This window comes from Myripristis murdjan, chromosome 22, assembly GCF_902150065.1.
Source record: "Myripristis murdjan chromosome 22, fMyrMur1.1, whole genome shotgun sequence".
In the NCBI taxonomy this organism is placed as follows: Eukaryota; Metazoa; Chordata; class Actinopteri; order Holocentriformes; family Holocentridae; genus Myripristis; species Myripristis murdjan.
In genome coordinates, this window is record NC_044001.1 from 5,330,098 (window position 1) to 5,345,049 (window position 14,952).

At 43.3% G+C, this 14,952-nt stretch overlaps 1 protein-coding gene across 5 annotated transcripts in view; it reads right to left on the minus strand.

The window, feature by feature from the left end:
- Window positions 1–4,932: 4,932 nt before the first annotated feature.
- Window positions 4,933–14,952, minus strand: part of fgfr3 (fibroblast growth factor receptor 3) — a 97,447-nt gene continuing 87,427 nt past the window's right edge. For all 5 annotated transcript variants that reach the window (XM_030044585.1, XM_030044586.1, XM_030044584.1 and 2 more), the window contains exons 15-18: window positions 14,025–14,095; window positions 6,866–7,003; window positions 6,018–6,123; window positions 4,933–5,361 (exon numbers count right to left, since the gene is read on the minus strand). In XM_030044585.1, coding sequence (XP_029900445.1) covers window positions 5,197–5,361; window positions 6,018–6,123; window positions 6,866–7,003; window positions 14,025–14,095 — 480 coding nt within the window. In that variant the 3' untranslated portion in view covers window positions 4,933–5,196. The remainder of the gene's footprint in view (window positions 5,362–6,017; window positions 6,124–6,865; window positions 7,004–14,024; window positions 14,096–14,952) is intronic.

The window sequence follows — 14,952 nt, forward strand, 5'->3', positions numbered from 1 at the left end:
ATAACAATAAAATAAAACTAAAAAAAACAAACAAACAAACAAACAAACCCATGAGAAATCTGCTTTTTGGAAGCACAGGCGTGTATCTCTGAGCCGCTAATCCCAATCTGATCCTCAATCCTGATTTTCTTCTCGTTAAATAAAACAGAAAATAAATAAGTCAGTCAGAGCGGAGACGGCAGCTGGTGAGACCGAACAGTGAGAGCCCCTCCCTGGTGGCTCGGCGGCCGCTTCTGTTCATTTTGTGGTAAAAATAATAATAATAATAATAAAAAAATAAAGACAAAAATGATGTTTCGTTTTCAACACATCTGTCTGTCTGAGTTTGGGACAAAACACATTTACATCAGCAGGTTTCAGCAGGTTTTTTTCCACAGGCTTTGCTGTGGAAAGCCAATATATATTTATTTTTTTGCCACTATTCAGCATCTTTAAAGTTGACCAGAGCGACTGGATAAATATTCAGTGTTTCCTTTGGAGTTTTGCTCTTGCAAGGATGTTGAAAAAAAAAAAAAAGCATTAAACCATCATGAGACACTGAAACTCTCCACTGAAACCCAAAAGTGCTTTAAATTAAATGAATTCATGAAAAATATGACCAAACAATCAAATGAAAGTATAAAAATGGAAAATAAGACTCAGTGCAGGCCTTAGAAGCTGTTTTTCTGTTTCATAATTTAACAAGAATTCTTAAAAAAGCCAGATGTTGGCTTCTATTTGTTGATAAATCTGGTTTCCAAAATGTTTTATAAAGGCTTTATTTCCAAAATGCAACATCCACTGTTTGGAAAAATCAAATCAAATTAAAACCAATAAATCCAAAACTAAATGATCAATCATGTTTGTTGTGGCCACATTTGTAAGTGAATCTCTGTAATTTGGAGATGCCGAACATGAATACATGAGTATTTCAGGTAATTTTCTTTCCCCGTAGAGAGAGGAATACACAGCGTTTTGGAACATGACTCCTTTCTGTGCGACAAACACAAACACACACTGAGACATGAAATGCATTTTGTCCCAAACGAGACGTCGACGCATCCGATTTCAAATCCGATCCAACAGAGAGAGAGAGAGACGACACAACACAGAGGCCAGGGAGGGCAGAAAAAATAAAATAACAGATAAATTAAGCCAGGAGAATAGCCTGTTTATCCACAGTGGGGGGGTGGGGGTGGGGGGGCAGTTTGTAGTAAAAGGACTAATCTACATCATCATCATCTTCTTCTTCTGGCTCTTCATGAAAAACAACAATGAAAGCAGACAGCGATGAATAAAAATACTCTCACCATAGGGAAAGCTTTTACCCAGCATGGAAGAATAAATTACAAAAAAACCCAAAACAAAAACAAAACAAAAAAAAAACCACCATCCGTTTCATTAGATCCATCTAGCCGTTACAGAAGTGCCGTTTTGTCTGTCTTGTTCACAAAAAAAAACAAAAAAAAAAAAAAACAAAAAACAAAACATAATGAACGCGAGGCCTTTACTAAAGCGACCCGCTTCTATCGAGAACTGCTGATTTTTTAAAACACTTTGCCTTTCTTTTCTTTTTTTTTTTTTTTTGCAATTATACATTCAAAACGTGATCAAAATGAGTGATTAATCTCGTCTTTTTTTTTTTTTTCTCGCTAAATTATTCCAGGCACTTGATAGACGTGGGCCAAGACCGGACTGAAAACAGGAAGTACAGACACGTTGGGATGACGACGCCTGTGTCGGGTTGTTTCCCGTCACCGCGGCCCTCTGCTGCGTAGAAACCGCCGGAAAAGTATCACATCTGTACTGGATACTGCAAAAAACATGGAAAACCTCCCAAATACTAATGCACTTAAAACTATAATAACCAAATCTGCCAAAAAAAAAAAAAAAAAAAAAAAAAAGACTGTTTAAGATTCAACGGACAAAAAAATCTGAATTATTTTGAAATTCACCGGAGACTGCGGCTAACGAGAACCATGTAGACTCAACTATTAGCGTGCACACTTCCTCTATGCCCTTGCTTCAAATCCTTTTTGATTGGTTTTTGATTAACGCAGCTTTAAAAGACTGAGACATATTTAATGCTGCAAATATCAAAAACCGACTACAGGGAGGAAAACAAGCATGGTCAATGCATGGTTGAATCTACACAGTCCTCACCACCGCCGCTGGCTGCGACTCACGGTCCTTAGTTTCTTGACTTTAACTTAATAAAAGTACAATTAATGTCTGTTCGTGCGTTAAAATGCTCTTACAGTGCATTACCATCGAGGAGATTTTCGTTAAATGTTAAATATTTCTTGATGCACTGTGACGAGGCCGTTTGCTCGATAAAGTTTTTCCACCTCCTCCATGTAGCAGCGATGAATCTCGTTCCTGTAACCTTCAGTGTCTCTCGAACGTCGCTTTTCCCTTTCATGACTAAATACTGTGTATAAACTCTGTAAACATTTCAACCCTTTCTCTTTTTTGGGGTCAGCTGGAGAAGACGGGGGTTCATCATTTGGCAATCCCATGATCCTTCCCTGCACATTTAACCATAACGCCTCGCCTCGCCGCGCCTCCTCCCGCCTACATTCCCATCCACAGTGCAGTATTTGGTTCAGAGATTTCGCGAGCACGGTAAAAATAGAGTTTAAGACTAATTTGGCACTTTTCTCAGCGAACTGAAGCTCGAAGAAGGATCCGCCACATCCGGAACGTACACACATACACGACGCACGCTTCAGACTCTCCTTTGACAAACTTATTCTTTTTTTCTCTCTCTTATTTTTATTTATTTTTTTTGTTCTTTTTTTTTTTTTAAATCTTTTGCCGTGCGATCTGTCCGCCGCACGGCCTGCCTTCATTTCAATATTAACACTACAGAGCAGCGATAAAGTCTCGAGCTTCTGGGCGGTGTTTTAGTAACACTCAGGCACACGAGGACATCCGGTTTGAGGAAGCTGAGCTGCGTCCCGTCCCGTCAGGTGGGTGTCAAGTGTTGGGCCATTGGGATCGACACTGTGACCTTTTCTTTTCCAAGAGATAAGATAAGAGCTTCAAAAGTTCCCAGTTCCCAGTTTGGCTCAAAAGACAGGAAGTCCAACCTCATTTGAAGCCTTCAGAGGAACCGTAGCAGGGAAAAATCCTGCCTTAAATGCTTAAAAACAACAGCGCATCTTGAATTTCTGGGCCCATTTTGTTGTTTGGTTATGATTGTTAAGTAACTTCATGTTGAGATTTTTCGAGTGCAGAAAATGTTTTCACGATCCAAATCATCAACGGCAAACTTTTGGTGTCGGTCCCTGCTTTCTAGAGCCGCCATTTTGCACCGACGTTCAACGATCACACCGGAGGAAATCCATTGTGGAAGAGGCACAGACGCCAATTTACCCACTGATTATGGGCCGACTTTCACCGTCTTTCAACCTGAAAAATTCATGTTTTCTTACTCTTACTATGCGATCACTAATCCTTTCTCGACTGGCACATGATCACTCAACCAACAGGCTCTTTCTCTGAAGGTTTTTGAAAGGTATTCTGGGAAATAACTGAATGAAGTAGAAGTCGACAAGGCGGGTTGGGGTCAAATTGGTAAATGACAACACAAATGCACTGAATGGAGGTGGATTTGGCCTTTAAAACGTTCTGCTGAGGTTCTCTGAAGGCTTCGTCCTGACGGCTACCTGCTGATGTCCGGTATGTCTTTGTGTACCTCAGTCATACTAAAAGGCCTCTCTGGTACGTACGTATTGCCAAGCGCTGCTATTTCTTGCCCAGCAAGAGTTCATCGTTGCTTTCGATACCGCAAACGTCAACTTTTCAAAACCACGTCACGGACTCGGTGAAAACTTTCTGGCTCCTACGATTTCGCAGATCGGAAGGAGCTTCGGTTCCCGAGTCCGACTCTGGCAGTCGAACCATACTCGCTATCAAAAATCATCTCAGCATTTGTCATACATTCTTTTTTTTTTTTAAACTGTAAACAAACAAACAAACAAACAAACAAACAAAAAAGATGGATCAAAAACCAGAGAAGTAAAAGTCTGCCAGTTGTGGAAATAACGTTGCAGTTCTATTGTAAAATAAGTTACAAAAATTGAAATAAAAATCTTTGCTTACAGTACTAAAATCCTAAACTAGATCTTTCGAACTTAAGAGCCACATGTTAAGTCTATAAATATCTTTACAAATATACATGTTAATTATTCAAATAAACCTTTTTTTTGTATCACTTTAAATGATTAAATGTTTTACATGTTCATGACAGTGTCTTCTAGATTGCAATGCTTTCGATCCTAAAACAATACTTTAGAAAATGTAGTTTTTTGTCTTTTAAGTACAAGGCTGTGGACAGCAATATGATACATATATGCATTTATAATATTTACAATAAATCATTTGCTAGATACATACAAAAAAACCCTCCAAACCTTTCTTGTTACTGAATGGCCCTGAAAAAGCTGCAACTTGACCTCACATTGCAGGAGGATTTTGTTCGACGGTTCTCCAAAACTTGTTGGCGATGTCGTACGCGTCTCTCCGTTCTCGATGAGTCTTTGTCGAGACGGAGGAGAAGCTGTTCGGTTTGTCCCGGCTGAGTTCGGAGGAGGACCAAAGTGTCGTTGGAAGAACGAGTCACATTATTGAGTCGATTCTGGCTTTGCTGGTTTCGTGTCGAATGGATTTTCTTCGCAATCTAAGGGCTCCGTGCACGAGAGAGAAGATCGGAGGTCCTTGCCTACTTTGCCGAAAAAATGCCCTGGATCACCGAGCAATCATGAACCAATGCCCTTCAATTCCTCCTCTTACATCCTTTTTGTGTTTCGGTTAAAAAAGTCCCAGGAGGTCGATCCCAGTAGGCACGGAATGGTTTCACCCCAACAGATTGTCAATAACAAAAGACTGGCCCGAGTACAAAAATATAATTTCATTTTCAAGAGGAAGAAAAAGAAGAAATCAACATGGTTCAGTGATAAAAGAAAAAAAAAATCCTTCGATGCTTTAAGAGTTTCTTGAGGGAAAAAAAACTCAGATTTTCTACCAAGAGTTTAAGACGAATCAAAGAGCTGAAGCGCTGTGGAAGTATTGCATGCGGTGTCGTTTTGATTTACTTTTTTTTCCCATGTGTGTGTTTTCCATATCTTGAGGAGGTTGTCTGAGAGACGTCACTGAGAGGTGATCACCGGTCCCACGTCGGGGGGTCGACCGATTCGCCCCCCGCGCGGGTTTTTATGTCCTAATCACCCCGTTGCTGGGCAGCTGTTTGGGAAGACAGGGCTCGTCAGGCAGCGGGTCGTGGGCGAACACCGAGTCGTCCCCTGAGGAGCAGGTGCTGTTGGAGTCCTGACAGGTGGGCGAGTACTGCTCGAAGGGCACCGACAGGTCCAGGTACTCCTGTCAGGGGAGAGGTCAAAGGTCAACCGCAGGTGGCATGACAAAAATACCTGTTAAAGTCTGGCGAAAAGGTGTCATACAATGAATTTTCTATCACTACCCTTTCTTACTTGATGATATATTTTCTTATTTTTAACATTTCATTAATCAAATTTGATATGTAGTTTCATCATTTTATTTTCTCTTCTATCACCCTTCCTGTTTGTTTAGCACTTTTCTTTTGAAACATATTTGAACATATTTTTATATGTCAATAAAATCTGTCACCTCTAACAACCATGAAGCTGCTAGACAAGCATGAATAATACTCAAATATTTATCTTTTTTGTGACCAAATTTTGTATTGTTTTTTTCTTTTTTGCCTTTTGCTTTCACTACGGAGGAGACATTGGATAACAAAATCAAGTGACTGAAATATTTTCTTTTTCTTTCCCATTAAGTGCAACAGAGGAATAAGGATGAATAATTTCATAAGCGTAAACGATACAGATTCACGCTACCAGATCCAGATTTTCACCTCAGAGCTTGAGATGAAAACCTGTGAGTCGATTCTTACACAAAACAAAGTTTTTCATGAGCGTTTGAGTTTTATTGGGCATGAGATGAAGGCAGGGTCGTGGAGTTTGAGCCGATCTCTGTCGTGCGACGGGACTTACATCGGTGGAGGTCATTGATAAAACCCGGTCGTGATCTTCCACCAGCTGTCTGAAGGTCGGCCTCTGAGACGGCACAGCATGCCAGCACTCCCGCATGATCATGTAGCTGAAACACAAAGTTCGACCATTACACATTCAGTTATGGCAAGTTTAAGTCGACAAAAAAAAGTCTATAAAATCTGTAAAAATGTGATATCTACCGTATAAAGCACAGTATAAAAGTGTATTCTACTGTTCCGCAGTGGACTGGAGGTGCAACTAACTGCCTAACGTGCATACAGTATATCTAAATATAAATAAAAATGCTCTTTATTTATATATTGGATTGCATTTTAGCATCGATTCCTATTACTCTTGTGATCATGCACCTGCGTTTAGACGGTAATGATCTGCAAATTAGTTACAGCGCGCCGTAAAATTATACTGGTGTGCATGGACTGAATTCCAAATACTTGTTTTGACCTTGCAATGCTGGCATTTTGGTATTTTCAGCTCATTTTTGCTGTCATTTTGCATTTTTTTTTCTCTAAAATGCAAAACGCAAGACTACAAAAACATCACATTTTACCCTTTTGAATTAGTTAAACATGATAAACATGCAAGAATGCATTTTTTAGTTCATATCTCGGTGTACAGTTTTGGGGGTTTCTTCAGGCTCTGCAGACTGGGACATAAACCATCATCGCCATGTGTTCCAGTCCAACTCAAGGCGTTTTTAGAGTTGCATGTCATTGCCTCCCCACTTTCATCTGGTGTTTCATGCCTCCCTCTATCGCACAAGGCAGGTTTATTTGCAGGATAAATCCCGAGGTCTCTGCTACCAGGAGGCATTTCTCAACAGGACGTACAGCTCATGTGTGCAGTTGGCAGGCTTGTCCATCCGATGTCCCTCTTTCAGCAGTTTAAAGAGCTCTTCTACAGGGATGCCTGGGTAGGGCGAGCCCCCCAAGGTGAAGATCTCCCATAGTAACACACCATAGGACCATCTGAAGAAAAACACACACAGACAAACAATAAAGATTAGGGGTCAAACGACATTTTGCCCGCAACAGTCACGGTTCAGGAAGGTGTGATATTCCCCTGCTGCAGTGATTGGTCTGTGTGGGGAAATATTGATCTTCAATAATGTTTACAGCATTCAATTTAGGAATTCCACTGACATTGCTATTGTTTGGGACAGTCGATCAATATCTGTAAAAATCAAGAACTCTTCCCTAAAGCCAGAAACTGCAGAAAACAGAGACAAATCAGCGCATCAGCCGAGAGTCTGAAGCTGCTGCACGGAGACGAACGTGGGCTGAGTTTGTCTGGTTACAGGCACAACGAGTGGGATTTTCTTTAAAAACAGTGTATAATCAGAAAAATAATCCCTCTAAAACATCACTTATGAGCCACTAGAAGTGTGTGTGTGTGTGCTGAGCAGTGGGCGTGTAGCTGCCAGCCAATCACAGCACAGCACGACGTCAGAAAAATCGTGGACATGGACCGTGGAGAAAAAACGAAATGTGGTGAGGCGAAATGTTTTCTGTTGGACAGGGAGGTGCTGGTGGGCCAAGTTTGTTTCCTGGGATGGCGGCGTTTCATTTTGGGCACTTCATTCCGTCGCCATCCTAGGAAACGAATGTTGTGTTCAGAAATCACAACGGAGAACTTTCAGGCTTATTGTTCTCACCTCAAGAACACAAAATTTGTCAAAAGGTATCTAAACAGCATTAGCCAGAGCACATAAGGGTTACTGTAACCTGTGTGCAGACATTTGCAACTGAAATTAATCAGAATCAGAAATACTTTATTGATCACTGAGGGGAACTTGTGTAATTGGGATATTGCCAAGTGCAAATCAAAGTATTAACTGCCACCGACTTCTAAAACACGTATGGAGGAGCTACTTCTCCTCTATTCAACTTCTGGCTGCGGCTGAACAGCTGATTTTCACAGCCTGACCACCCTCAGTTGTACGACCCCCACCTAAAAAATGATATCATGACAATTCAGGGAAGCGGTTCCAGGTTGGGCTGCCAGGTGTGTTTGATAAGAGGAATCAAACCTCGGTGGAGAGCTCTGAAGAGCGATGCTAGCCTGTTGGAAACCATTTTGAGATCCGAGCCAAGATTCAGGCCGTTTTCCACAGGAACCCGACTGGTTGAAAGTGTTTGGGTTGGCGTGAAACGTAACACGAATTGATTGACTGATATCAAACGTAATGTGAGGAGATCGCATGGCTGAGGCGTTGTGTTCTTTGACTCTGGCTGTTTGCGGCGCACTTTATCGGCAAATTTCTCTGTGCAGCCTCAAACTGAACACAAAACTAGAGAGAGAGAGCTTTGCGACTGTTTTCTGCTGAAGGAAAAACTCAAGGATTGTGAAACAGGAAACAGGTCGTGTGGTGAGTTTATCACCGTGACCCAGAGCTCGACCTGTCTGCAGGCTTGTTTTTGTGCTGATGGGATGTCTGCTGCGGCTCGGGCTCAAGCAAACTCAACTCGGAGGCACAAGGCGCACCACATCTAAAACACCGACCACGGTTTGGAGGAGAAACACGCGCCTGCTGCCACCAAGCCATCGAAAACCATGAGAAAAAATATTATGCTGAACTCAACCTGAACCTGCTATGGCTTTTCTATTAGCGTTATATGATTTGCATGGGAAGACGGGGCGGTTGTGTGCGTCGCTTGTGTGTCACCGACGTGATTAAGACTTTCCCCCGCCGGCTCCCTTTGAAACCGAGCCAGGGCCGAGCACGTGGGGGCGCCGCGTTGGGACGCTTCCAGCATACCTAAACGCACCCGAGCGGCGCACAAAAACATGAAAGGAGAAAACATTTCGCCGGGCGCTGTGTGACGGCGGCCCGGTGAGCTCGGCCGGTGGAAAGGCCACATTAGATCCGCTCTCTTACTCCTGCAAGCCCTCTGAATACAGAGCCCGAGGTGAGAGAGAGCGCCACATCCCAAACTATATCCCACCTCGACCGCCCTGGATTCAAAAAGTCCTCTGCTTCCAAACTTCATGCATTCAGAGCCGCCGTCCCTCTCTCTCTCTCTCTCTCTCTCTCTCTCTCTCTCCATGGCAGCAGCGTGAGTGAATTGGGCCATTCTTGCTAAATGGCTAAAAAATGAGGGAAGGTAATCAGATAATGGGCGGTCTATTAACCCAGTGTACTATTGTTTGGCCATTCATCCAGTGAATCAGAATCAGCCCCCTCCTCCCACTGTAACGCTCAGCGGGCTTAATCTAATTATCCATGCTCCGGTCCAGAGAGCGGAAAACAGCAGCTACTGGCCGGCCGGGCCGTCCAAACAGAGGGAGAGAGGGAGAGAGGGAGAGAGAGGGAGAGAGAGAGAGAGAGAGAAGGGGAAGGAGACTGAGCAGCAGAGGGAAAACTGGAGTTGACACAAGCAGCGACGTGATTGATTTAACTGACTGTTGCTCATCATTTCAAATAAAGTCGGGAGACAGGGAGCGGCCAAAAAAAAAAAAAAAAAAAAAAAAAAAAGAATAAAATATAATAAAAACAGGCCAGCAGCTTCTGGCAAAAGATCTCAACAGCTAGCCAACTCGACGTGTTCGTCATATGTTCCTCCATCGTAAAAACATCCATTGACTATTTCCTACAAGTACAAAAACAAAAGGAAAAGCTAGTTGTGTTTGTAATAGAGGATGTGTCCCTTTTCATCAACAGGGACACAAATAACTGGCGGCATTTTCTCCAAGGAGCAGGGTTTGGACAGGATCGACCTTTTGAAAGGGGAGGTTATTCCCTCTAAAATGCATTTTCCATTAGCACTGACTCTGATTTGTTGCAGAATCATAAACAACGACGATATTTTACTATTATTTTAACCAGTAAAATCCAAAATATTTTGAGAGGCTACTGAGCGACCCGGCGACATACCGTGAAAAATCTCAGCCTGTGTGAGTTCAGCGTGATGGAGACACAGAATTCCCACTCCAGGTCAAATGTAAAAAATTTTCCTGACTTTTTCCATGATGTTCCATGAGTCAGTGCTCAATTTCCATACCGTGCAAGATGCACGATGCTTTCTATTCTCCCCTGCACCGAAAGGACTGAGCCCTAATTTCGTTGCATTATTATACGTATATGATTGTGCAATGACAATAAAAATCTATCTATCTATCTATATAAAAAACAACATCAACACATGTTTTCCTTTATGAAAAATTTTAAACACACTTATCAAGGTATGTTGTGTAAATAAGACGGCTTCAGAGCTGCTCTAAGGTTTGTTTTCCCCCACTTTGACGGCGCTAGGCTAATGACTCCCATTGACTTCAAGTCTTTATGCTAAGCTAACACGAAATGCCTGTCTCATTTTGCCTAAAACATTGGAGTATGCCTTTATAGCTTGTTAGTCTGTTTTATTCTGTGATGGAAGTGAAGTTAATATGAAATTTTAAATAAATATTTTTTTTTTTGTTTTTGTTAAATTTAGGGCTCCATGATATTCCATGATCTGTCTAAAGTCTTTAATAAATCCTTTGACTTTCCCTGTCTGGATTCGACTTTTCAGAATTCAGAGAGTTTCCCGACAGCCGGTGACCTGCGGGAACCCGGAGACACGCAGGTGGAGACGGAGGGGAGAAGGAGAATAACAACTGGCCTGACAAGCGATTGCCACCTAACTCATTATCAAGGCGGTTTTTCAGACAGAAGCAGAGCGGCTTTTTGGGGGTCGGGACGGGTTCACGCCGTCTCCTCCCCCCCCCCCCCGGCGTGAGGAGAAAACCACCGGAGTCAGCGGAAAGCCCGGTAAACAACCGGCGACGCGAGCTGTTTATATTCAACAGCGGTCGCCGTGAGATTAATATTCACAGGCCATTAGCCCCTTAATATGAGAAGTCCGTCAACATGTAAACAATTAATTTTTCATGGCACCTGCAGCAATAAGAGCTGACAGTTTAAGGATGAGAATGAAGGTCACCGTCACTGTGATATCTGATTCTGTTTGATTCACACGTGCTCTGTATGCAGGGGAGCGGCTGCAAACCTTAGCGGTGTGTGTGCGTGTGTGTGTGTGTGTGTGTGGGTGTGTGTGGGTGTGTGCATGCATGACTGTATGGGGGTTGGTGCTGTTTGACTGCTGCTGGTTTACAATGCCAGTGTTTTCAGGCTGAATCTACCAATACCTGATATGTGGTGCGGATGATCAATATATTTAAATTTGTGGGGAAAAAAATCCCCAAATGCACAGATTTTGTGTTTTCCCAGTCTTTCTTTTTTCTTGAACTAGCATGTGACAACAATATTCTCCATTTAAACCCAGACTAAGTAAATTATTTTAGCATCAGCAGCCCTTGAAAGCAGCATCCAAGTGATTATGAATGTTATTTTTTGAACAATTTAGCACAATTTACCAACATTTTTACATGTCAGCAAACCATCACACGGCCGTGCTAAAGATTTCGCAACACAGGAATCAAAGCGGATGTTTCCCCCCGGGGGCCTATTTTCCCTGGCGGAGGGAGCGCTTCACTCCGCCTCAATGTCAAGTCAGTGCCGCCGCTTTCAGGAAAACGAATGTGGAGGACTTTATTGCGTTGATGTAATACTGATATGAAGAAAGTCTGAAGTCTCTGAAAGTTCATTTATCATTTTCATCTTCAGCACTTTGAGCTGCAGTTTTATCTTTTTTATCTTCTTAGGTATTTAATTCTTTTATTTCATTGGGTCTTACTGTTTTACTGTATTGTTTTTTATTGTTTTATTGCTACAAGTGTACAGCACTTTGAGCTGCATTTATGTTATAAAAGGTGCTATATAAATAAAGTTTATTATTATGATTATTATTATTATTATTATTATTTTCATATCGTAGTGGAATGAACGGAAACCAACGGCTGGAGAAAAGGGAGGAAAAACGATATCGCAGCTCTAAAAAAAACAGCTTGTCGCTTTGGGAAAAGGGCGGAAATGAAGTTTATACATTTCGCAGATTGTTAGACTAAACATGCAAAATCAGTGGAATGGTCCTTTAAGGGAGCGTGAGGACGGTTCATTGCACATTTTACAGATTACAGTTGCCATCAATGTTGGCAGCGAGAAACACTGACTCGCCAATATCTAATATCTTAAAAAAAAAAAAAAAAAAAAAAAAAGCCAATATCGGCCTTATATATCGGTGATGTATCTGTCTAACCTTTTGTATTATCAGGTTTGAAAAAAGTACATTCTTATCGTGTTACTCCAGCAGAAAGTGTCACTAGATATCCCAACATGACTGTGCAAATGACTTCAGAGCAAACAGCCTCTGCACACACACACACACACACACACACACACACACACACACACACCAAAAAGTGTGAAAACACAGTAAAAATGGGTCACTGAGAGTCTTTTAATAGGCAGAGTTCTCACCACCAGTTTTCCCCAGGGGGTGTGAATGTCTGCAGGGCTGAAGACGGCAGCGTGTGTGTGTGTGTGTGTGTATGTGTATAATGTGTGTGTGTGCATGTGTGAACCTGCACTGTATGTATTAAAAATGTCAGCGGTGCTTGCTTGGCTCGTGTGTGTGTGTGTGTGCGCTGCTGTATTTTCAATGCACTCGGCTCTTTTGTGATGCTGTTTGATTCCGATTGAGGTTTTTTTTTTTTTGGTTAAGGGTGCATTTTTTTTTTATTATTATTATTATTCTTATTTCTGCTCCCCTCTGGTGTTTAAGGTGTGAGATATTTCATTAGAGAGCATTACGGGGCAAAAGTCAGCGTCCCCCCGGGGTGTGTGAGAGTAAACTGGCTGAAGAGTGACTACTGTATAAAAAGGGAGGGAGGGAGGGAGGTGGGAGAAGGGGGGAGGGGGGGGGGGCGCTCTGTAATCCAGACCTGCTGAAATAACAGAGCAGTCTGATTCTCCCCTCGGCCCGTTCCCAGTCTGCTGTAATCACACGGCCAGCCAGTGTTGACAGGGGCCCGTGTTTGACTTGGATGGCTCTGCTGGGGACACGGAGTCTGGCTGGACGGACGGGGGCGGGCGGGCGGGCGGGCGGGCGGGCGGGGGGAGTTTTAGGGAGGTGTGGCCGGAGGGAGATCCCCCCCCCCCCCCCCTCCAAAAGCACAAACACACACACAGTAACACCAGTTTGACTCTGTGACCTCCCTACCTAAACTCCCCTTTTCTTCTCCTGACGGCGGCCAACACAGCGGCGATCAGAGAGAATCCCGGGTCACAAAAGGCAACACAGAAAAAGGAGCGTTTGTTGTTGTTTGTCTCCTTTGAAATCTCCTTTGAACACACACACACACACACACCCTGCTCCTCTACCCCGAGGGGACACCTTGTGATAATCCACTGACCCTCTTATCTGCCCCCCTTTTCCCTTTTCAAGGTACGGGTGGATTTACGGGTGATAAAGCGACGCTGAGATGTCGTGCCGTTTTCGTCTCTCGCTGATGTCACGTTGGGAGATTAAAGAACAAACGAGGGGAGGAATGCGGGGGCCGCCGATACTCGAGGAGCTCGGGATTATCAAGCGAGCGCAGATGACAGAAAGAGCGGGAGATAGTCATAGTCGGTGGCGGCGGCGGTGGCGGCGGCGGCGGCTCCATATATTTATACTGTAAATTTGCACATTGCCCACATCTATGCACATTGTATACATCGATGCACACTGTTTTTTTTGTTTTTTTGCACATTGTTTTTTGCACATTGGGTACTTAGATCTTTAGAGCTCGAGTGTCATCTTTTATTCTTTATTTTTTATCTTTTATTCTTTATTTTTTATCTTTTATTCTTTATTTTTTATTTACTTAATCTTGTAATCTGTGGATATTGCTGAAAACTGTGAATTTCCTTCGGGATGAATAAAGTATCTATCTATCTATCTGTCTATCTATCATATTCACACGCACGCCACGACTTTTGATGCTAACATGTTAAGTCATGATATTTCAACACCCCCCGAATTCCTCCGGTGCGCCGCGCCGCGCCGCTCCGTCCACATGGATGGGCGGTCGGCATGCGGAGGGGGGGGCCGGTCTGTGCAAACTCACACGTCGCTCTGGTGCGTGTAGACCCGGTCGAACAGAGCCTCCGGAGCCATCCATTTCACGGGCAGACGACCCTGCAACAACACAAACACAAGAGAACGGCGTCAGTCAGCAGAATCGGCCCCGCGCGGGCCGGACGCCGTCCACCCAAAACACGGACCGGCCCTGATCCCCGAGCTGTCCCGGCACATCTCGATCACGCTGCGATGGGTGTGTTATGGCGGCATCTGTACTCCAAACATCCCGCCTGAGCCCATCTGCCGGCGCGCACAAATGAAGATTTATGCGCCCGGGCGTGAATCGGGGAAACTCGACAAAAGTGAGAGAAAGAGCTGCGAGGAGCTGAATCTACAAAAAGGCAATTACCGCTCCGAGTGAGAAAAATGACTTTAAAGTTTTCATTACTGTCACGTCAAATGACTTGAAAGGAGATCTCGGCGCATTTGTCAGAAAAGATGTTTGACTTGCAGGGCGATCCTTCATCCTGGTGTTCCTCTGATTTAACGCTGACAAGCACAAACGGCAAAATCTCATTTTCAGCCTCAGACGGGAGCTGCTGCCTTCCTTCATCCTGATGCGCTAAACACCCCCCCCCCCGTCCTCCATGCAGGTTACAACTGATCGAACACCAAGCCTGTCAACACTGACCTCTGAACCTGAGCCCTCTGTAGCACATGGCCTCATCTTAATTTTACTTGCAGTCTTGTTGTTGTTGTTGTTGTTATTCTTGTTACTGATAATAGGATTGTGACTGTGATTATGATTGATGATGTTAATAACGTGAATACTGTTTTTTTTTGTTTTTTTTTGATAATATGAAAATTGCTACTGTAATCTGCTGCTTTGAGGTATAGCCATAATCCTTCTGGCAGGGCGACTACCAATGGAATGCAATGCCTTTTGGCTGCACTGCAAAAACGCTAAATCTTAC